A 23308-nucleotide genomic window follows, 5' to 3' on the forward strand; every position below is an offset into this window, starting at 1 on the left:
TTTCGTGGGAGTTGCTGAGGGTGTGAGGGTGGGTTGCCACCCTTCATCTTTGGAGCCATGTTGGTTCTGCTCCGTCGTGGGAAATTAAAATACTTCGCCAGCAGCCGGCCAACTCGAATACAAGATTTTAATTGCCGCTTCCCGTGAGGTGCAGTGAGCACCAGTAATTGGAACAGCCAAAGCAGCAGCATGAGCAGGTAATGCAACCAACTGTTGCCCCACACCCTAGGAGCTGATGAGCGACTGATGACCTAGGGACAGAACTGCCTGCCTGAATGGTTACTGATTGCACAGTCAATCCGCAACGAAACTGCAGGAGAACGTATTAAATGGAGAGCATTTCTATCGCCCTGGAATCGAGCTGTGCGATGATTGCTCTTTATGATTCAATGGAGACTCAGATAGAGAATTAATTGGAATTGTTTATGCCTCAGCATTTGCTTTGAAATATAATTACCGTAAGCAGCTTTCACATGCGAGTATTTTGGATCATTACAACAAGTCTGTTGCCCTGGCAACACCTTCAACTTATGCTCATCCTAATTCTCTAGAAATGAATAAGAAATATAAGTACTCGAGTACACGGTCCATTTAGTTCTGCGGATTAACAGCTTACGGACGAAGGGAGCTCCAAGTGTTTATTGTTAAGTATGAAGCAGATTAAATCATGGCTTTAGCCAAATTGTTCTTTAATGCTTTAAACTACGTGTACGACACATGCCAGTGGCACCTCCTCTGGCCCGGCCATGTTAACAAGAGGTGTCCAGCAATTTTTGTTTTTCTTGTTGGCGTCAAACAAAATTGCAATCAAAAAGTGGAAAATAATATTAAACGTTGGCCATGGCAACGTGCTATGGCAAAATAGTTGATCCAGATAAAAAGTGGCATCGGAATTTGTTTGAGAGCTGCCCCTCCCCTTTGTATCCAAACTTTTTATCTGCAGTCTGACAAATGTGTGACTGGAGACTAAAAAAAGAAAGAACAACAACTACAAATTTTTTGATACTCTGGTAAACGAACAACAGTGCTTAAATTTATGCACTAAATAAGTGAATTCAGGCAGCATCAAGATAGAGCTTAAAACATTTGTCGAGCGTCCGCAGTATCGGGCATGGGAATCTCGACAGAATGAGCTCTGCTCCGCACCAGCTAGTAGCTGCTACTACCCGCCCAGTGCACAGTGGGCGCCGCCACCCAGCCAGTGGCACGCGGCGCGTATTTGTTGGACCCGAACAGGAGCAACCTGCGGCGTTGTTCCATTTGGGACGCAGAGGTACTCGCACTCGTGTACCGACCAAACTCAGTTGGAAATGTCTGGAGCAGACTTCTGACTTGACTTTTACACGTGCAACGCTGTGAAGGGTATTTTGTGGGTATTTGTGGAAGGTAGAACAGGTCGGAAATGGGAGTTGCAGGAATTATCTGTGATTTTCAGCATTTATAACTCTGATTTATCATTCATTTCCGCTAATATCTTCACTGCGTTTGACAGGTATCATTTAGTCGTTAGGTGGGATTTCTATGTGTATTTTTTTGCTGCGTTTCGGTTCTTGTTGTGTTTTGGAGCACTGAAAGTACTGTTATCGCCTCCGCCTCCGCCTCCCTCTTCATTTACATTTGTTTCATCCTATTATCCCGGTTAACCGTACCGTTCCCACAAACGTATGGCCAACCCCGCACCCGTATGCACCCCAGCCCTGTGCCATTTGTCAAGTTCTGCTACCGACTTCGGCCCGCGGCTTTTTGTAATTACACAGCCATGGAGGCCGGGGGTAAATGAAAGCGGCTTAAAAAAGCAGAGCGCTGGGGCTTGCGGTGCTCGTTAAAATTTGTTGCTCTCTCTCTCTCCCTCTCTCTCTCTCACTCGTGCCGATTGTTGTCGGTTCTCGGATTGTTGTTGGCGCCGCTGTTGCCGATTTAGTGCAATGCCAGAGTGGCGCTGCTGGATGGAAGGTATTTTCGCTGGGACATGCCAAGCGGATGGAAACAGCGCCACACAGAGAGCATCGCCCGACCGTGATTCATGATCCATGCCCCTTTTGGATGCGCACTTTAATGCTCATTCAGTTTTGCCCAACAATTAAGGGTTTTAATCATCGACTAGCTCCCGTCCCAATGGCCATGGATGCTGGATGTGGGCCCTGCCTTTATTATACGCTTGATTTACTATCCAAACAACTGTGAAATATCATGGCCGGACCCCGTGGCCAACTGAATGGAAATAGGTCTAGAAAATCCCACTTTAAAGTTGTGGCTGCATAGTTGAGGGCTTAAAGCAAAACTCTGATATGCCGACAACAGATTTTGATTCCATTAGAACCATTTTTAATGAACGGAAAGGCATAAAATGTAATGAACACTCTGAAGTACAGATTGCTCTTCTTTCCATTTGTTTTCCATCAATTCAGGGTAGAAAAACGGAGCACAGTCATCCCTAGTTTATCTTTACTCCGACGTACAGCTTGTTTACACCCACATTTATCAATGCTCTATGGAAAGGGCAATCGCCTTCCCACAGTCTGGCTAAAAGTTTTTGAGCAACTCTTTCAGATAAATCAACTGGCATTAGGACTGGCTGCAGCAGCAAGATAAATAAATTAACTCGCTCAAGTCGGCTGACAGCTGGACTTAGTGGCATTATGATGGGACACAGAACAGAGTAGAGTCCCGGCCTTTTGGGTTCCCAACGAACAAGTCGCTAAAAACGCGTGAATCCTGGCAAATTTATGGCTAATTATGGCACAATAACTTGCTGGCGAAGCATCTGGCTGTCCCATCAGCAACATATGCCGCGTGCCAGGCAGGTGGTTATGCAGTCGCCAATTGGATGGCTCCACCCGTGGCACAGCCAGCGAGACAAAGCGAACTCGTCATGGGCGCTCGGGCTGGCCCATGAATACCTCGTTAATTAAGTGGCCTGTTACGAGCAGCTTACGGAACGTAATACATTTTTATGATTGCCAAACGTAATTATAACTGCCGTGAAATGCGCTCTTGCTGGGTCACGGGCTATGCTGGGGTATGCTGAAACCATATAACCGCCACACTCCATTCATTCTCCATCACAAACATGCACTTATTGAGTCACATAACGATACGCTCGACCCTCCCTGCGTAGACAAACAGCATTGGCATTTCTGTTTGTGGTTTCTGAGTGCCAATTAAATTCCCACCTGCAGCAGCGAGCAGCAGTCTAGGACCCTCTCGATTGAGTAGAAACAGTGGAAGTTTTTCGACAGGAATATAAAGACAGAATGGGTAAGGGAACTACTGCAGAATCAGCACAAAGTATACACTTTTTTGGGTTTAATTTATTAATTATTCGCATTTTGAAGATGCCCTTAAGATTTATGATTCAAGATATCATTTTTGTATTTGTATATTTTTGTAGGCACTCCCAGAACTCTCAGCACCTTCTACGGGCACAGCTGACTGTGGTAGGAGAGCGATTACATCGCAAACTTGGTCATCAACACGGGATACTTCAACCACACACAACAACAACTCGTCAAGGACACCAAACGACGGGGCAGCCACGTGCCGTAAAGCCACCCCAACCGCCTGAGAACAGGGAGCGGGGTGGAGGCGTCGCTCGGTGAGCTTTTAAATTAAATCCCAAAATGAGGATAGAGCGACTTGGGCAGCCCACGCAGCCCGCTAAACCAGATAAATAAACCCTTTGGCCGCAGTCCTTGGGGTCCCACGGGCAACAGCAAAAGACCAGCTCCTTGGCAGCAGATACGAGTGTGTGGCTGTGAGGACAGGAAGTCACTCTGAAAGCCAGCGATGCCGAGACGATGCCGAGAAGGCCATGGCAGTCTCGTGTGTCGCTTGCCAATTCGGTGGCCGGTCTGGGGCTCGGGCTCCAAAAGGGATAATGGCATGAAATCCAGCTGAATGAAAAGAAAGCGGCAAATCATGTTAAGAGATTTAAATTGGATTAGTTGACATGTGAGTGGGTAAGGGTACTGCCATGGGCACGGGCACTGGCACGGGCGTTAGTGTCAGTGTCAGTCTGAGCTGAGGATGGCCGTGAAGCCATCGCCACCTTCTGTGGGCTGGCATGGGGCCCGCCACTCGCTCATCTTGACATCAATTTTGTCACTTGATTCCACCTCCTTTTTGCATTTTTCGTTTGTTTGTTTGTTTGTGCCGGGCCCCTTCTTCCTTTATTTATTCTGTATGCTTGACACAATTCCTCGTCAAGAGCTTACGGCTCGAGTGCCTGTTTCTCCGGCCCTCGATGCCATTCACTCTATCTGCTCTTTCGCAGTCCCCCAGCCAGAGCCCCAGTTTCTGCATTTGACACGAGGCGAGGGTCATCTTCCGACACCTTCCATCAACGCTCTTCCTGAGCTCCTCCCTGAGTGATACCCAAGGACAAGACGTCAGCTCGGGAGAGCTTAACATCTAATAAAAATAGCACGTTGGAGGATGATTGTCTAATGCAAATGATTTATGGGCAAGTGCCTATACATGGGTTATAGATGAGGTTTGAAACATGAAACAGGCTCAACACTACAGAATTTAATTCACTAAATTTCTGAACAATAAATAGTGGACACCTCTGCCGCTGTCCTGTCCTATTTGACGGTGTTCTCGAGCGACGGTTTCTTTCGATACTTCACCCCTGAGGTGTATATATCGTAGCCAAGGCTCATGGAGTTGTCGTAGAAGACACGATATCGAGGCTTGATGAGGAAGAAGTTGACGAACTGTGCGGCCGGCCAAAAGGTCCACTCGGCCATGTAGAGTACGACTGCCTTCTCCATGACCTCCTCTCGGAACTCCTCCCAGCTCTGGCGCTCCAGCAGGCCCATGGTTATGAAGAAGACGGTGATGTAGAAGGGCGAGCAGATGATTTGGTCCAGCAGTATCTTGCGCATCACTGTCCTGATGGTGCGGTTCGGATACCGATAGTCCAGATACTGGTACCAATAGTGACAGACAACGCCGACGGTGAGGCCACCCATGCCCATGCGGAGAGTGCGCGTTCCGTTCCAGGCATCGATCTCCCCTAGGTACCGCTCGTACGCCTGCTCCATGGTGTCGCCCACCATGCTGAGGCTGAACGAGATGCCGAGATTCGTGTACAGCAGATACCTCTTGCTGAAGGCGACGCTGTGCCAACGATTCACACCCTGCAGCACCCGCCTCCACCGGGCTCGACGGAACATTTACCCCACAATTTTTTCAGCGACTCAGCTGGACATCGACCAGGACTTCGGAAAAACAAACAAAATAATGTGACTGCCTGGCATGGGCCTACTCTCTGTCTCTGAATATTGGTAATGGTTTGGATTCCTTTCTTCTATGGCATTAAATTCATTCCATTCTCTCTATTTTCCATAATCCAATCAAAATTCTAATGTAAATGCCTGCCTTAAAGTCAATCTGAAAACTGTGCGTCCGACAAGGCAGCAGAAAGGTGTTGCAGGATTGGGGTGGAGTCCTCATTTAGGTTGGAAAACAAAGAACAAACAGGCAATGAAATCAATTTGACGTCAGCCACTGGAAATGAGTTTTTGGGCACGGGGATTTGCCGAGGTTCCCATCCGGAATCCCACACACACAAAGGCGCGAACACGCACAAGTGCAAAGCGCCTCGGCCGAGGGATAGGCATAGGGATAGCCACTGCCGTTGAAAGGATCAGAAAGGGTTGCGCATAAAAATCGCTTCGCTCGGCATTCAAATGAGGATGCTTCTCCACACATTTGTTGCTCCTCAGCACCGCACACCATTCCCCTGGGGTGCGAGGCCTCCAGCGCCCGTCTGGGTATTGGGGGAGTTAATGCTGCCAAATCATTCGCACGCGATTCCCGACCGCAGACCCGAAGCCTGCTCCGTGGGGAAATCAATGTGTGTGTATGCATATGGATACCCCGGGTTAGCACTTTCCCCTGTACCCCCTCCCGGCCTTCACGCACTGTGCTATGAATTGAAAAATATTTACGGCTTTCGACATTCTACGCTAAAATCCAATTTTATTTTTATATTTTGTCGAAAATCCGCCATAAAAGGAGGCATCCACCGCCCGTTTCCGCACCGGGAGGGCTTCCCATTCCCCCCCTTCGGTTGTCAATTCAGAAGCGGCAACCGTAAATTCAGCTTTGCATCTCGTTTGCTGCCCAGCTCCGCTGTATCAACTCTGGCTCTGACAGGGGGGAGTTAGAATGCCATGCCATGGGGGGCCAGACATCTGTTTCATTAGCTCGGCCTGTGCTCGACAGATGAATCTACCGCCGAATCTGTGGCCCACATTGTCATGCGATGCATTACGAGTATTTGCCAGCATTAAATATTCGGATTCTGGAATGCAAATGCGGGCAATATTCGAGTGTCATAGAAACCCGCCCAGCCGCCAGATCATCCAATAATGAAATGGAAAACACGAAAAACAACTTTAATTTGGTGCGTTTGTCGTATGCTCGAATGTGCGCTATAAATTATAAAGGAAACATGGGAAAAATGTGACAATTGTCTGCTTTTAATTAATTATTATTGCTGCTCTGGGAATGCATTTATTTAGGTAATCAAATGCGAGATGATTTGTCACTCTTAACATGATCATTCTTCATATGTACATTCGGACTGCAGCTAATAATTATTATCTGATGCAGATTTCCAGACAAATTCATAAATGTCCTTCTCTGAAAGCCACCACTCAGCACGTTGAGCTTAAAGACCTTTCCTTTATCAAAAAAAAGAGGGGAAGGTTTCCGCCATTGAATGCTGATTCGGTCAGTTTCGGAAGCTCCACCAGAAGAGCCCCTCTAGGCCTAATTCTTTGTGCAAATGAAATGTTGTTTACAAGAGTCTTCTATTTACATACTCGCACTCCAATCCACTGTGCCAGTCCGGTGCTCATTCCCATTCACATCCTCATCCACCTCCCCAGGGAGCAGCACTCGGTACACAGGAGAGATATACTGTGTCGCCTGTCCTGCGGCAGGACACATGAGTACGGCGCTGAATGCTCGCCAGTGCCACAGAGCATGACGGAGCAGAGACCCGCCGAAAAGGGAATGGCAAAAGGGGAGTGCATTTTCATAGTTTTTCCCACTTTGTTATGCTGATTTTTCACATTTTTCGTTTCCCATCCGTTTTGTCTGGTTCCTTTTTGCCCTGTCTCGTTCGTTCCGCTCTCAATTTTTTCCTGTGCCCGTGAAACCAAATAGATGTGGGTCCAGGGTTTGGGTGTACGTGTTCGTGCCCGTGCCAGAGTTTTTGGCTGGGTTGTGATGTGTTATGGTTTGGCGCTTGGGCATGGAGCATGTGTGCATTTTAATTGAATTTTTCATTTCGCTCAATGAAAGCAAAAGCCGAATATGCGGCCAGCCAGCCGCAAAAAGTGTCATAATCCTCCGCTCCTCACCGACCCTGGAGCAAGCGAAAAGCACAACTCATGGCCTCGTGCCCTCGTGGAGGACAGCGCATGGGAGGGGAGTTTATTGGATTGGCTGACTGTTACTTGAACATAGATCAGCGTTCCGCCTAATATATTTTGCCAATCACTCTCTAATTGATTTTGAATCGATTTTGAATGGCATTTTAGTTCGTGTTCGGCTGTGGCTTTATTTTCCAGCGCCTGCTTCGTCTTCTGTTTATGCAAATGAAATCAAAATGTGATTTTAATGGGATTTCCACGCGGTAGGCAACTGATTGAGGACACACTAGATGCTGGTGCCACTGAGCACTGACAGTCAAAAAGTTTCGTTTAATTTGTTTAGTGTGGAATATTTTTGCTGGGAGTCTGGAGAACGAGTGCATAAAATCGTTGCAGGAACGGCAACTACGATGAGCGAACTCAAATCTATTCCAGGCAGCCAAACTTATTTAATTAGTGGTCGGGAAATTCTGAACTGTGGGGCTGCCAGCTTCCGATACGAAGGCTATACAAATGAACTATTTTTCGTGGTGTTTCCATACGAGATAAAATACCATAAATTATTGCAGAGCAGCGCAGAGCGCATAAAGTTACGAATATTAGCGCAAAAAGGGTCATGTTTTGCGCTGATTCTTTTTTTGCATGCGACTGCTTATGTACATAAATTTTTAGCAAATTCAGCATGTTTCATATTCAAATCCCTGTGGTCTGGTGCTCTGTTTACGTACGCGTAAATGCGATATTTGCCAACAATCAATTTGCATATAAATAATAAATTATGCATAATCGTATTTACCAATACATGTGGCATCTTTGTAAGGGAATATTAAGTAAGCATTTTGTCATAATTGATAGAAAATAAAATATAGAAATTAATTAGCAGGAAAAGTTATGTCAGAGATTGAAAGCTAAAGATCTGTGATCTACCATGGACATGCTTAAGTTTTAAAATATTACTCTACTCCCTGTTTACATTCTAGCTGCTAGATGGAACTCCAGAGTGATCCGATCCCCGTGACCCATATGGAATTCGCAAATGAGGTCTGTAAATGCCAAGGGTCAATTGACTCGACTGCTGCACTCCACACGGTGCTCGGTGTGACGCCACTGCTGGCACATTTGAATAGTGCCGTGCCAGAGGGAAAAGTAAGTCAGTTACGTTAACGGGCAGCGTAACGAGCAAATAGTCAACATGGCAGGGGGGGGGGGGGGGTGGGCATTGCCAGTCGTGCCAATTTCGTTTGAGCAAACAAACAACGCGCCAGCAGCCCCCCGCCCCACGCCTGCTGCCAGCATGTGTCGACCCCGGCCACCCACCCTCTGGCAGCCCCGTCAGACCTGCCCAAACATGCGCCCCAGTGTTCCGCTCATCCACCTGGACGATGCAAAAAGAACAAAAGAGCAACAAAATGACACTGAGAGAGAGAGAGAGAGAGAGCTGGCAGGTGGCTGATGGTAAAGCGGACAGGTGGACAGGTACACGAATGGCGGTGCTGCCAGACCTGATTATCGTGGGGAAAGTATGCGGCAAGGGGGAGGGGAGGGGACGGTAGGAGCTGTAGCTGTTTATGAGGCGCAAAATGTCATACATCATGCGACAGTGCGCCGGCAGGTTGTGCCGTGTTTCAGCACGTTCGCTGTCCTCCGAATCGGAGAAACGTCACCAGCCACGTGGCGAAACGAGATGAGATTGGGGTTGGGATTGGGATTGGGGCTTGGGTCGGGATTGGGTTGCAGTGGAGCGGAGCGGAGGAACGCCAGGCATGCAGAAAACAACGTCAACAGCGCGGATTTGTAACAGAGACGAATCTGCTAACGGCTGTGCTCCTTGGCCAGGATAGGGGCTCTCCGCATCATCATCATCGGCATCCCACTCCATAATCCACATCCACCGCCTCTTCATTATAATCATCATCATCTTCATGCTGTGCTGGAACGAAGTGAGCTGCTGGCTGATGACCGGGAACGGAGGGAAGGGTAGGGGGATAGGGACAGGGACAACGGGAGAAGTACCTTCTCGAGATAGGCATTCGCGCCGAGCTAAGTGGCACACGAAGCGCTAAACTATTAAGCACATGCTGCCACACTGCCACAAGGAGCCTTTGCCATTGCCGTTGCCGTTGCTGCTGCACGACTCTCTCCCTAGATCCCCACTTTCTGCCAGTCATGATTGCTGGGGTAAATGATGCACGAGGGGTAACCGGAGAGACCGAGAGCGAGACCAAGCCCGGGCCCGCCCAGGAAGTGCTCTCCTCCGTTTGTGTGGCTCTAGATAAATCATGCACACAAGTCTGTTGTCCGGGTGGGGCGGCTGCGGGCTACGCCCCGCTCCGCTCCGTCTGTGAGGTCTGTGAGATTACGACATAAATTTTGGCCGCCAGCACGTACGGATATTTCATTTTGTCAGAACTACCTTTGAGAGTTGTCCAAGTGACAGATTATTGGGGACAAATGTGAGATGATGTGAATGGCTTTCCCTTTGATCTCCAATGGGAAAACTTTTGATTATAAAACGTAATTAAAACCATCAAACAGCAGACCAGCATTCCACTTCTGCTTATAGCAATAAAAAGGTAGTAAAATGTATACGAAATTGATTAATCATCCTGTAAATTTCTGTGGGCACACTTGTGTCCCTCGAATGAGCTCTTTGAAAATGGAGGATGATGTCTGACTGCTGGCAGCTAAACTCGAATGTTTAAGCCATTACAAGAAGCCAAATTAGTAGCATACACCACCTCCAGCTCGCTCTCGTGTGCTGCCTCTGGCTGAATAACTTTTGAAAGGCACTGTTTAAGGCAGGGGCCACTGTGGGCGGGATGGGCGCCGTAATTAGAATAATTTTGCGCTGCGTTGCGCTTGGCAGCACTGCAAATGCAGCGCCATCTGTCGGAAGGTGGCTGCCAGGAGGCCCAGGACACAAAACAAACAGTGGGGGACAGTGTGAGTATGGGGGGGAGGCAGATGCCACGTGGCACATGGACCTGGTCTGCAATGCCGTGCATGACGAGCAGGTGCCAAGAGGAAAGGTCACCGAACTCAGGTGGGGAGACTGTTTGTGTGTGCGGGGAAGGTGCGGCACTGTCACGACGTACGTAATCATGGTAAAAGCAGGGCACAAACACAAACACAGCCACACAAACATATACAAACACACCCAGACGGACACATGGGACACAGGGAAAGCCGGCAGGTTCCGGCTTTAAATTACAAAAAATTAAATTAATTTTGCAGAGATTTTTCATTGGTCGCCGTGGCGCGCACTTGACTTTGTGCCTTTGGATTTGCTCCTTTGCTGCTTGCTCTTTGCTCTGCCAACAGTTTCCTCTTCCACTAATTTCCCCATCATCTGCGGTTGAGTCGCTTTTATTGGAATCAGGCACAAGCACAAGCACGAGCACGAGCGCCTGCCTTGAGCCTGCCATATGTGCAGCTTCGCGGGTCTCCATTTTATTTTAATTAATTCAAATGGGTGTGCGGCAGCTGCGTCTGTCACTCGCTGGGTGGCTGGAGTCGAGGAGTAGCCGAAATGATTATGAGTAATTAGTTTTAATGCGCTTCCAGCCGGCTTTCCCCCTGTCCCCAACACGCCTGAAGGTTGCCACGCCAGTGCCAGGTGCCATCTATCCCGTTTTGCCAGGTAAGCTCTGGAGTCCTTGCCAACAGCAGCCTGTGCCGTTTCCAGCAACTATTTATGTTACTTTACTACAAGTTTAATATTGCATTCATAAATCATTATGCCATGGTTTCCTTTTGTGGCCAGCCTCACTCATTCGTTGCTCACTCGTAAGTTATTTTACTAATGACTTAATCCCCTTTTAGTTTGTCCTTTGATGATGCCATTTCCATACCAAATGCAGCTACACACGGCGGATTATGGTGGCTGTGCAGTTGCCAAAAGCAACAAATTGATGCTGGCCCAAAAAATAAATGAATTAATTCCCAATTCGGTGTTGTGTTTTTCCCTTCCCCGATGGCTTTCCACCTGAACTAGGACTAGTGCTCGTAATGTTTGTAATTGGTTTTTAATCTTATATTGGAAATGTTTAGCCTTGACAATTAGTAGATGGGAGAAGGCACCAAATGGCAGGTGGGAGCACAAATGCTCTTTAAAGTTCAATGAATGTGCATTCAATTTACAAATTTACTTTAAATTTCTTTTAAGATGTTTGCATGTGGCCAACCACAAAAGCCTTTGATATCAAATGCATCGAATCTCTCTTTGTCTTTTGGCGCATTTACTTGATTAAATGAGTTTCCAATATCATTATAGCTATCAGTGCTTTAATATGCATGAAAAGACTGCAAAATGTGCGATTAAATAGTAATATTAGCTGAATAGAATAAATGAATGAATAAAATAAGTGGCTGCACTTTCCCAATTAGAATTCTAATCACAATTAAAACAAAAGAGTACTAAAATGTTTGTGCATAATGGAAAAACATAAAAATACTAATTAAACAAACACAATTGTGGATGCAAGCTGTTGGATTTTGTTTTGTTTTTGGCAGTAAATAACTAGAGCTGGAAATAATTAACCCTTTGCGAATAAGTAATTAACTTTGAGTGCGACAATTGTGGATAACAAATGCCAGGAAAATAAGAACAAAGAATCGGATTTAATGAAATTTAAGCAGTTCCACACAAGGACAAAGGCTTACCGGCCAAAGGCAAAAACAAAGCCATAAATCAAATCAAATCATAAGCGGGATTTCGTTTCCTTTCGTTCTCTTTTGATCGGTTTCGCAAATAGAAAAGTGTCAACAAAATATTTACAGGGATTAAAGGCGCTTCCGTGGAAAAAGGAAAAAAACTCATACGAGTAGGCTGCAGGATGGGTTGCAATCAAATCAAAGCAGGAGCATCAGGAGCTTTGGAGGTACCAGTGGGTAGAGTGTGCAGAGAGCCAATGTGGAACGCGCTTACACATGCAGGGAAAATGCAAAAATTGCTGAAACAGAGACCGAAAGTCGCAGGGGGAGGGTGAGGGGGAGTGAACTTTCCTGGAACGAGAACAATACAAAATTTAATGGAGCGCAAATTTTGATTGTTTTACTTTGAGGATGGAAGTTGTTTCGCTTCCCTTCGCTTCGTTTTTGTTTCGTTCTCGTTCTCATTCTCGTTCTCTTTTTTCTTTCCATTCTGTTTGCCTCCGCTATTTATTTATTTCGCAGCGCTTTGAATTCGCTTTCCCGCATTTTGTGCATATTTCAGAACCAAATATTATCCCCCGCTATTTGCTTTGACTGGTGCCCATGAGTATTTGTTTAGCTGCGGGCCCTCATCTACTCTGCATTCATCTAGAACGAAAACGAATACGAATACGAATTCGAGTGTATGGGTACGAGTATTCATTCAGATGTATTCACACACAGAGAGTCTGGACTTGGCGCGGCCCCCAGGTGCTTTTTGTTTCTGTAGAAACGGGAAATGTCCATTGAAAAGCAAACGGACAAAGTTGTTGTCAATGTAATTTGATTCCCTCCCCACTATGATTGCGCTTACGCTCCGTTGGACGGAAAGCAGATTGTAATTAGACTGTCCCCCTCGTATGGAAGACAATCTGCCGAGTATTCAGGACAAAAGAAAACACAGACCTGTGGCCTGAGACCAGCGCCAAATGGGCGCCATGCCATTTGTTGTCCATACAGATGGCACACATCAGACTTTGGCCATCACTTGGGAGAGTTTTTTGTAGGGAAACCAGATTATAAATAATGACAGACACTCTCCCATTGATTCAACCCTCACGACTCCACAGATCTCCATATCTATCTATCAGCAGTCATATTTTTTGGATACAAAATACATTTTATCATTGGCTTTGCAGTTGATAAAGATGGACATCTGCTCCAGCTTTAATTTCTCAGATTTCTGTACTTCCTTTGCCCATGCCCCGGCGAAGTCCTTCAGGCCGCACCTCAACATTTCCTTTGCTGGGATTGAATTTGCGCAGAATCACACGAACATGCTGCAGGGTCTGCCATGTGCCACGGATGTCCCAACAATAATAGGCAATGGAATTGAGTTGGACAAGACTCTGCTGAAATCTGCAACCAATCTGCAGGGTCGTAGTCTTGGAATCATCGATGCGACCATTGAAAATCCGTACATACTGCCGGATGAGGAGGAGTTGTGGATTCGAAGAAAAGAGGAAAAAGTGCCAGAAGAAGAAATAGTACCAGAAGAGGAAACAAAAGAGAAACAAGTTCCAGAAGAGAAACAAGTCCCAGAAATTAGCCACGGAAGAATCTGTAGAGGACTCCTTGGAGCCAGATTGGAAACCTCCTGCTCGCCATTCGCTGCGTCTCTCAACAGTAAAATCTCCTTTTCCTCCAGAGTTTCCACATTGATGAGGGAGTTTTCACATGGTAAGTGGTCATTTGGCATTTCAAATATTATATATATTTTGTCTTCCCTTTCCGTTTAACCGATTCCAATCAAGAGACTCCGTTGAGCAGAAACTCAGCCAAAAACCAGTGCGCTACTCTGCATATTTGCTTGGCAAAGTTACTCCCACGAAACCTATCGAGACTTCTGCTGTGCATTACGTATCCAAGAGACACTCAGGCCACAGGTAGCCGACTTTATCAAAAGCCTCTCGTTCAGCTTGTGCTGTACAAAAATATGTTTGGATGGCAGACATATCATATTCTCCTCTGTGACAAGCTGACCAGCGAACTGATTCTCCAGATGCGACTGGGTGGACAATCGAAGAGCAGCAAAAGCAGCCATTGGATAAATTTAAATTGTGCAGACACACCGCAGGGCACGAGAGTTTTTAGTTGGTTTGAATTTGTCAGTTGTCTTTTAGTGGAGTTTCGTTGAGTCTTCACCAGCCACACGCCTAATCCTAAATTTAATCAATTTCTGAGATATTGCAAGCTGTGAATAAATTGTTGTTATTACTGGAAGAGATATTTCCTCTTGCATTTCATACTGATTATAAAGATTATCATTCCCCGTGGCTGTTGGCGACCGAATGGCATTTGGCGTTGCTACAACAATTTCAGCATCGATCCAACAAGCCACCCGGCGGCGGCGGCGTCCTGCACAAATACTCGTATTAGGCGTTGAGTTTCGAGCGCCAGCAGAGGCATGGAATCCGACAAGTTGAACGAGCTTAACCGTCAAATTAATGAGATCAAAAAGAGGATTTTGCTGGCAGGTGAGTGAGCTGCAAGTCTCTTCCGACTCACACTCAAGAGTCTTCCATTTTTCAGAGGGTCAGAAGACGGCCAATGCGGCCGAGTGGCAGAAGCAGAATCGCATCAACTGCGACACCATCGGCACCCTGAAGAAGGAGCTCAAGGAGCTGACGGTGAAGGCCAGTCGACTGCGAAATCCACTCCAGCGTCCCGTGGTCATCAAGGAGTCCAGCAGCGAGCCGAGACGGGCCCAGAGCTGCACACCCACACTGATTGTGGGCAAGGCCACGTATCCCGTGGGGGCCAGAAACGCCGACGATGCCCTCTTCCTCACCGACCTAAAGATCACCGAGAACCGCAAGCAGATGGACCTCCTACGGCATCGCTTCAAGTCCCGCCAGCAACACTTCAGCAAGCTGGTGGAGAAGTATCGCGAGCTGCTGGCCAACAAGGAGGCCCAGAACCAGAACTTGGGCGAGAAGCCGCCCGAAACACTCGAGGAGGATGCCAATCGCAAGGTGAGTGAACGTTCCATGAGCTCCAGAAGGATTGAGGCCTAACTAGTGGATGAATTACAGCTCGTGTGCCAGCTGGAGAACGAGATACATCGCACCAATGTGCAGTGGATGGAGGCGGAGCACATCCGCAAGAAGTACCGCTCCATAGAGGCCTCCCTGATGAACGATGCGGAGCGTTTCGAGCGCAGTCTGCGCGAGCTGGAAGCCTCGCTGAGCGACCAGAAGGCGGAGATCGAGCGTCTCCAGCAGGTGCACAACGAGGCCATCGAGATGCGAGATGCCGCCAAGGTGGTTCTGACGCGGCAGGAGCAGCAGGCCAATCTCTCCCAGAAGACGCGCGAGCGCCAGGCACTCGACTTCCGCAAGCAGGTGGAAGCGCGCAAGCTGGAGCTGGAGAGGATCGGTCGCAAGTTGTTTGCCGAAACCAAGACCCTGGTGCACCAGGACAGCGTGGGCTCCACGTCCGGCGACCCACTTGCGGTCAAGGCCGAAAACGGTGAGGAGGAGCCCGCCTCGCAGCTGGAGAGTGTGACCAGCGACATGGAGTCGCTGTTCAAGCAGCTCATGGAGGCCTCTGGTGCCACATCGCCCCTGGAGGTCTTCGAGCGGTTCAGTGCCCAGAAGGAGTCCGCCGCCCGCCTGAATTACCTGCGCAAGGCGGCCGAGGCGGAGAAGGCCAACCTGGAGGCGGAACGGGAGGCACTCAGCAGCGAGCTGGAAGCCTCCAAGTTCTCGGACGTCAAGGAGAGCGAAGTGTAGGTGGAACAGAGAACGAGAAGGATGCACTGACTAATTATTATTTGTCCACAGAAACCAGGAGATCATCGAACAGATCAAGATTAGTATTGCCGCCAAGGAGCAGGACCGTAAGCTGGACACCGATGCGGCCGACAAGTCCATGGGCGTGCTGAAGTACCTCAAGGAGCGCATTTGCGAGATGATCTTCAAGGTGCAGGAGGTGGACGAGAGCAACATCGAGCTGCCCAGCCGCAAGCTCCACGTGAGCGTCGCCGAACTGCCAAACTTTCTCACCCACACCGCCCAGGACGAGGAATTGATTGAGGTAGACGATAGCTTCATGTTCCACAGATACTAATACTCCTCGATGCTCTCTCCTCACAGATACTCAAACTGAAAATCAAACGCTGCCAGGAGCTGAGCAAGGCGGAGGATGTTCCGCCCCTCGAGATGCCCAAGCTGGAGCTCGCTGAGCAGGACGAGGAGGAGGAGCTGTACCCGACTGAACCACCAAAGTCCCCCTCAGCGCCCGAAGGCGAAAAGCCCCAGCCGATGCCTCTGTGCTATTACAATCTGTTTGCCGGGCGCGCCCAACGAGCCGCCGGCACATCCTCATCCTCGCCAGAGCAGGCACCCGCTGCGGGTAAGAAGTTTGCTTGTTTTTGTTTTGGTTTTTAGTTTGTGGCAATCTTAGCTTTGTGTTCTGCCGCAGTTGCCACCACAGATGACGACACCGAGGTGCCCTCGCGGAACTTTCTCAAGCGCCAGTCCGTGCTCATCGTGGACTCAAAGTCCCGCCGGAAACCCTTCCGACCCACGCCAGGCGGCAGGCGCAAGTAATTTAAGTTTAAGATTTAGATTAAGATTCAATTTATACATAAATACATTTTGATAATCTGCTGGAACACACACATGCGGAGAGGATGCAAGGGATACAATTTCAAGAGATCAAGCTAGATGCATCGCCCAGGGACGATTTAATATCTGAGAAGGCAGAGTCACATGCCTCTCCTCGTAGACGAATGCTGCCGGTTGCCGGTTGCCGTTCCCAGTCAAATGACATAACAAATAGCCATCGTCGGAGGATGGATCTAGGAGTACTAGAAGGATGCCGTCAACGACAACGTTACGAGTAAACAGAATTTACTGCCCCGTGGCGGAGGACAGCAAATGAAGTGCAAAACGGAACAAAGTGCGGACCGCGGCTGTTGCAAGAGAAATAACCTTTCAAAAATTGTTTACACCAGTGGCAACTGGGGCCAGGGGAGAGCAGGGGAACGGGGCAAGCAGGATGGATGTCCTGGCTTTTCTAGTTAGCAACAATAAAGTGCACCAGCTGACGATGAACAGCCAGAGCAGCGGAGAGCCCAGAGCCCGGAGCCAGTGCTGCCAAAGGATGCGACGGAGACAAGGCAGCTGTAAACTTCCGTGGCGATGTGCAAACAAAGATGCCCGATGATCCATTGCCATGGCCATAGCCAGTTGGCGGAAGTGGAGAGAGAGATGGCAAGAAGGACGTGGACGTGGACATAAACGGGGATCTGTGTTGTGTTTTGTTGTGTGTGTGTGGTGTGTGTCAACTAAATGTCAACAACGTCGACATGAAGCACAGCAGAAGCACACAAACAGCTCGGCAGTGCCACGGAAGATGAGGATGGAAATGAGGACTCTGCAGAGAATGCCACTCCGAAAAGGGTCCACTGAAAGTTCCTTCTGAGGTTGAGGCAAGAAAAACAAAAGCAGAGCCGGACGCCTGAGGCAGAGAGCAAAATCATAGAAGCAGGAGTGGACCACTGGCAGTGGCATTGGCCCTGGCCCTGGCTCTGGCTCTGGTTATGGTTCTGGCTGTGGCCTCAACTGCAATGAGTGTGGCCTGTGCCGAGTCGAGGACTTTGGCTGCTCCCTGCCTTGAAGTGCCGCGGACTGCGGTTGATCCGCCACTCGCCACTGAATGCCTTGGCCCCCGCTCTCCATTCACGGCTCTTCGCTCTTTGTTCGTCACTGTCAGCGAACGCACTGGCTGGACACTGCTGCTATTCCAGCGGTTAAATGAATGCTTACGAATCATCCTTTTAAATGGGAAATGAGGAAGCAACAGCAGCCAGGCGATTTATATGCAAATGTATTTAAAATATTTTATGGGCATGGGGTTTATGGGGTTCAGCTTGGATTGGTAGTAAGAAAGCGCTTTAAACAGTAAACGTAAACAACGAAATATGTGGTCATGGTCCTCTCTTTGGTTTGCTTCTGTCAATCGTGCTCTCTCATTTGGTGCCGTGTGCCAACATAGAGTTAAAGAGCATTTCAACAGCGCCTTTCTATGCAGTTTTAGAAGCTTTATTAATGCTTAACATTTAGTGTAAATTAACATATTTAATTAATATGAAATTCAAATTGTAACGAATTTTTAGCAGCGCCTTTCTCCGCGCTTCTCATAAGTAGAAGCTAATCAGCCTTAGTTTTTCAGACTCAACCGACAGTTTCGTGTGTTTCAGCTTGAAGCAGGCATACGCCAGTCCTCTCCCCCTCCTCACCTTCAGTCTGTGATTGCCTGTTGTTGCCGTTTATCCGTGTAGGCTTTTTCCTAGCCAAAAACTGCTCTTCAGCAATTACTAAACTCTAAGCCGAGTGAGCCCCTAGCCACCCCAAAACACCGCAAATGGGGAACGGAAAGGGGGGGAGAGGGGAATGCTCTAATTAAAGGTAAGCGATGGCAAAACCGTAACGGCTTACTGCCGCCAGTCGAAGCGGCTCCTCCGTTGTGTGTTCGTACTCGTAATTGGATAGTCGCAGGCCGGGTCTTATCCTGCCATTAATTCTTGCGCCCACTCTCGGGGCTGTGGCTCCGGCCGCACCCACTTTTAAGGCAATTAAGCGGTTCAATCTCGCATCAGCCGTAAATCAAACGCCCATCGATTCGCAAGACGCAACTAATTTTAAGCCCATTGACTATAGAGAGGCGTGGCATGGGGCATGGTGTGGCGTGGCGTGGCGTGGCGCCTGGCAACCGCAAAACAATAAATTTGAATTTCTGCTGCCGCCGCTGGAAAACTTTTTAACTGTGCATCAAGCCACACAGCGACAACCTAGAGGACATCGGTGTGTGTGTGTGTTAGTTTTGTGTGTAGCTGTGTGTGTGTGTGTGTGTGTGCGGGTGACAGTCTCGCAAATAAATGAACGGAAATGGTGTGCGGGGCGCCTCTGCCGCGCGGGCTCAACGAATGATAAATAACGTAATTTCTTTACAACTTTTCATTCAAATTTTCGCAACTTTCGACCGCCCGGCCACCCTCTCGTACCCCTCGTGCTTGCCGGCTTGTTGTTGAGTAAAATAAATTGCGATTTCGTGTAATAAAAGTCAATCATCATAATTCAATGACTCGACGCATTGTTGTGCTCCCTTCGGTCGAGTAGGAGTAGGACAATGCTCCGTGTGCCCCATGCCTGCAGCCATCTCCAGGACGGGGAACGTTTTGCTGCTCATTGGTCTGGTCCCAAATTTAGACCTCAACATTTGCTGTGCAGCTGGTCTGGGTATGGGCGTGGAATATTTGAATTTGAATTATGCTTTGATTAATTTGAGTTTGGCCCAAGGACACGATCTCCCGCAGGCTTCAAGCCCATTCAAGTGTGCCAACAGCAGACGTCTCTCCGATGAACGGCAGGGAAATGTAACCGAAGATGTAAAGACAATCTGAGAACGACTCTCACCTTTACGCTGATTGCTTCCATTGGCCACAAACTAAATGGAGCTCCAAATATGATATTCTGGCAACCCAAAGCAAGAGCTAGGGAGGAGGGCCCCGTCTCTTCCCCAAGGCAGCATTTTTTGAATGGAAAATTGTAAAAATGTGCTGAGCATAAATCTTGTCTCCGACACGTGCTCTGCCCCCAAAAAACCAAGCTCTTTTTGCTGCTTCTCTTGGAGGAGCGCACATGGCCTTGGAGGAGCGAACTCGTCTGTTTTTCCGCAGACAATTGATGGTGAAACAATTAATTATGGTATATCGATTGCACCAAGCAGAAGATACTGCCGAGCAAACGGATGAGCTGTGAACTTCGTGTATAGATAAATCCAGCGTACGGAATGGGGGGAATTTAATGAGAAATAATTGTCGAAATGTCAGATTTGTTGTGTGAGTGGGAAAGACTTCAGACAGCCTTGAAGCAGATACTGAAGTTCGGCTCGACTCCAGGTACAAGCAGTTTGGTTATGTTTAAACTCTTATCTGTATTCTCAGCTTCAAATAAGCATCCAACTCGTACACAAAGCATATCTACTGCAGCTGCTGCACTTTTGTATCCTCTACTTTTTGTACACGCAACTTTGTGACCGGGTTCCCAGAGCAGCAGCCAGCAGCCAGGAGCCAGAGACATCGAGAGACTCCCAATAATGCAAGCAGAAATTTGCTTATCCAAGTACGTATATCGGGAAATATGAGATGCATGCACAAAGATATGGCTGTGTGTGTGTGAGTGTCTGATTGTGCTTTTCCGTGTCCTTAGCATTGTTCGCGCGATTCCGGCAAGGAGTCGAAGCAGGCAAGAGGCAGCAACGTCGTGGCTTGGCTTGGCATGGCATGGCATGGCACGGCACTCAGTGGCTTGTCGCAATGTAAACTGCTTAGCATCGATTGGGTGCACTTATTGACATTTTATGCTTAAGGACATGCTTAATATCCTCAACGTGCGCTTATGCCATCTCCCGGCTGCCTTCGCCGTGGAAGAGCGCCGTACAATGGGCAGGATACTGGTACCCAGGGAAGCCCTTTGACTGCTTTTGTCATTATTTTGCGACTTAAAGTGATTTTTTTTCGGTTTAAATTGGATACTTTACAAGGAAAACCAACTTTTTTTATAGTGCTTCCATCTAAGAGGACAGACATGTGAGAGCTACTCCAAAGTGATTCAATTCCAGGTCCCAAAATGGCATTCGAGCCACCAGCAACCTCCACGTTCTTGGCCAGTGGACATTCAGTTGAGTTTTCATCTATTTTAATATATTTTTTCATGGCAAACATCAGGCTCCAACCACTGTACAGCAAGTTGCGTGAAAAGCAGCCTGCTTTGTGGAGCAGAAAAAACAGTTGCCATCAACGGATGCCTCTGCCTCTGCCTCTGTCTAGGCAGGGAGGACATCTATGAGCTGTACTCTTAAATGCAAATGGCGTGCACGGGGTGTGGGCTGGTGGCTGGCCACTTTGGCCTCTGGGCTCTTACCACTTCCGGGGCTCAAGGCCGGTGGGCGCCCAGAGGCGGCGCCGTTACGCTTCGACTTCCGCTTCCTTCTGCCACACGGCAGTTATGGCGCTCATCACCATCGTGGCCGTCAAAGCTATGGAGACCAGCTGGCGGCCACCATGCCAGGCCAGGCCACACGGCCAACTACTTGGTCGTAATTTTCTTTTCAATCAGTGGGGCTCCCAGCCTGTCCCTGTCCGTTGGTGTCTGCGTCTCCGAGTATCTGCGGCGACTCCCTTCTTCTTGCCTCTGTCGACTGTCCGTCTAATTGTACATCCCCTCGGCCCTCGCCTATTCTCCTGCCTGCCTCGCTTCCGGTGTTTGCGTGTTGGATTCTCCCCAGCCTTGCTGCTTGTAGTTTTTCCCACATGCTCACGGCTTGAATATTTTATGGGCTTAAGTACTTTCAGCTACGGCTTGTGCACGACATGGCACCTTGCACTGTGGTCCTGCAGGCCGAGGACGCACATAAATTCATTAGATAAGATTGCTCCCAGCTCTTGGCCATTGTTTGCCACTTGCCCGGGCAGGAGCCCCTCAACCCTGAGGCCACTTGTTGAGAGCAGGCCGCTCCATTAACATACCTCCAGCAGACCAGAGAGCAGATGCTCCCAATCGAATAGTGCCCGAAGATCGCGATGATAATCTCTGAGATATTTAACCAAACTGAGTTGTTTCCCTGCTGTGAAAACTCGTCTTGAGGTGACACCTGGACGAGGGACGTAGGACAGCGCACGGCAAAGTCAGCAGGTCAAGGATTAACACGCTCTCTCCACCTGTCTCATATAACTCATTTTAATTAGATCAAATATGCAAAGAAAACGGAAAAGTGCCGAGCCAGGCAAAAGGGAAAAGGCTGCAGCAGCCATCCTTCGTCGAGCCCCCAAGGAGCTGGCGGATGGTGGATGGTGGATGGGGGCGGGGTCATAAGCGGCAACGGGCTCAATGAGATGCAAAGGACGATAAACAAGCCCGCTGGCTTCGAGGATGCTCCGAGGATGCTGGCGAAATAAGGTTACGAGTTCTCCACTCCTCCACTCGTCAGGGCGAAAGTCGAAGGCGCGGATGGAGGCGGAGGCGGAGGCGGAAGGATGTTGCCGGAGAGCAAGCAAAGAAAGTGCAAAGGCAGCCACCAAGTCATATTTCTCTTGGCCAAAATGAAAACGCCAAACAAACTGAAGAAGGGAAGCGCCAAAGCTGGAGCCAGAAGGCAGACAGGAAGAATTATGGGAGCTACGTTTCAAGTTGAATGTTGCGGCTTGGGTGGGCTGCTGGGCAGGAGTAGCTGCTGGCTGCTGGCTGCTGGTGGCAGGAGCAGCACGTACTTGCAAGTATTTTGGCAAAATTAAAATTTATGAAGAGATAAAAAAGCGTTAATGGGCACTCGCCGAGGTCACGACTGGCCCTTCTGGGTGTTAGTGTTAGTGTGTGTGTTTGCCACCATTTGGCGAGTGGCAAATGAAGCGAACACCACAAGCAGGAGGAGCAGGAGGAGCAGCCTCGACATTGTGCTCTGGCTGGCCGTAAACGCTGCATTTTTATTGCAGCAGAACCCACATTATGGTAGGTGCAGGCACAGCATTCCAGATGCGCACCACCCTCGATGGGCAGAGACTAGAGACTGCCAGCGATGGAATGGGTTGGGATGGGTGGGCACTTTGCCAGCAGCCACGTGTTGCCTTGGTGTGGCGCCACTTAGGGTAAGAGTTTCCCATGAGGTGAGGTGTCGCCAGACAATGATTGGACCATCCACAGACATGGACATCTAATGACTTTCCTTGGAGAATGCAGCTCCACATGGAGGCGGCTCGGGAGCCGTGTAAATGTTGTCATTGCTCTTGAGATTTTCTCGCTCGTTTCTTGTGATATTCACGGCCGCCGAGTCGTCTTGCCGCCACTCTTGCGCTTCTTTGCGCTCTTGAAACAATGTCAAGACAACATTTTGAGAGCCCCTCTGGACAATGCCGAGCAGTTTCCGAGCAGGCTAATGGTATTTGCATGTTGGTGCCACTGTTTCGGGGTACTTGCTGCTCCCGGCCACGTCCTCAGCATTGCCTTTGCCCCAGTCACGCACGTAAAGGCTGCCACTGACACTGCCACTGCCACTGGCCCCTTTTGGACGGATGCAAATACGCGTGAGTGGCGCCTCGGTCAACTTTGACTGCGACCCGCCCGGCCTTGGACGGGACTCTCTGAGATGGGTCTTCGGCGTGGCCCCAGCTGTGTCTATGCCTGTGTCTGTGTCCGTGTGGATGGTTGGTTGTTTGTGGGGCC

The 23308-nt window shown here is 48.7% G+C and overlaps 3 protein-coding genes across 3 annotated transcripts in view; 1 reads left to right on the forward strand and 2 right to left on the reverse strand.

The window, feature by feature from the left end:
* Positions 1–23308, reverse strand: part of LOC117893418 (putative dipeptidase CPSG_01350) — a 71277-nt gene that overhangs the window by 11453 nt on the left and 36516 nt on the right. The window lies entirely within an intron of this gene.
* On the reverse strand, positions 4569–5223 carry LOC117893422 (mpv17-like protein 2). Its single transcript, XM_034800039.1, has one exon. It carries the CDS (start codon positions 5175–5177, stop codon positions 4584–4586), a length of 594 nt encoding a protein of 197 aa, XP_034655930.1. The 5' UTR covers positions 5178–5223; the 3' UTR covers positions 4569–4583.
* On the forward strand, positions 13164–16651 carry LOC117893423. The gene is made up of 7 exons (XM_034800040.1): positions 13164–13760; positions 13835–14557; positions 14613–15055; positions 15116–15810; positions 15866–16118; positions 16178–16436; positions 16506–16651. The coding sequence occupies exons 2-7, from the start codon at positions 14488–14490 to the stop codon at positions 16631–16633; spliced, it is 1848 nt and encodes a 615-aa protein (XP_034655931.1). The 5' UTR covers positions 13164–13760; positions 13835–14487; the 3' UTR covers positions 16634–16651.

The sequence above is a fragment of the Drosophila subobscura genome, chromosome J (genome assembly GCF_008121235.1).
Source record: "Drosophila subobscura isolate 14011-0131.10 chromosome J, UCBerk_Dsub_1.0, whole genome shotgun sequence".
NCBI lineage: Eukaryota > Metazoa > Arthropoda > Insecta > Diptera > Drosophilidae > Drosophila > Drosophila subobscura.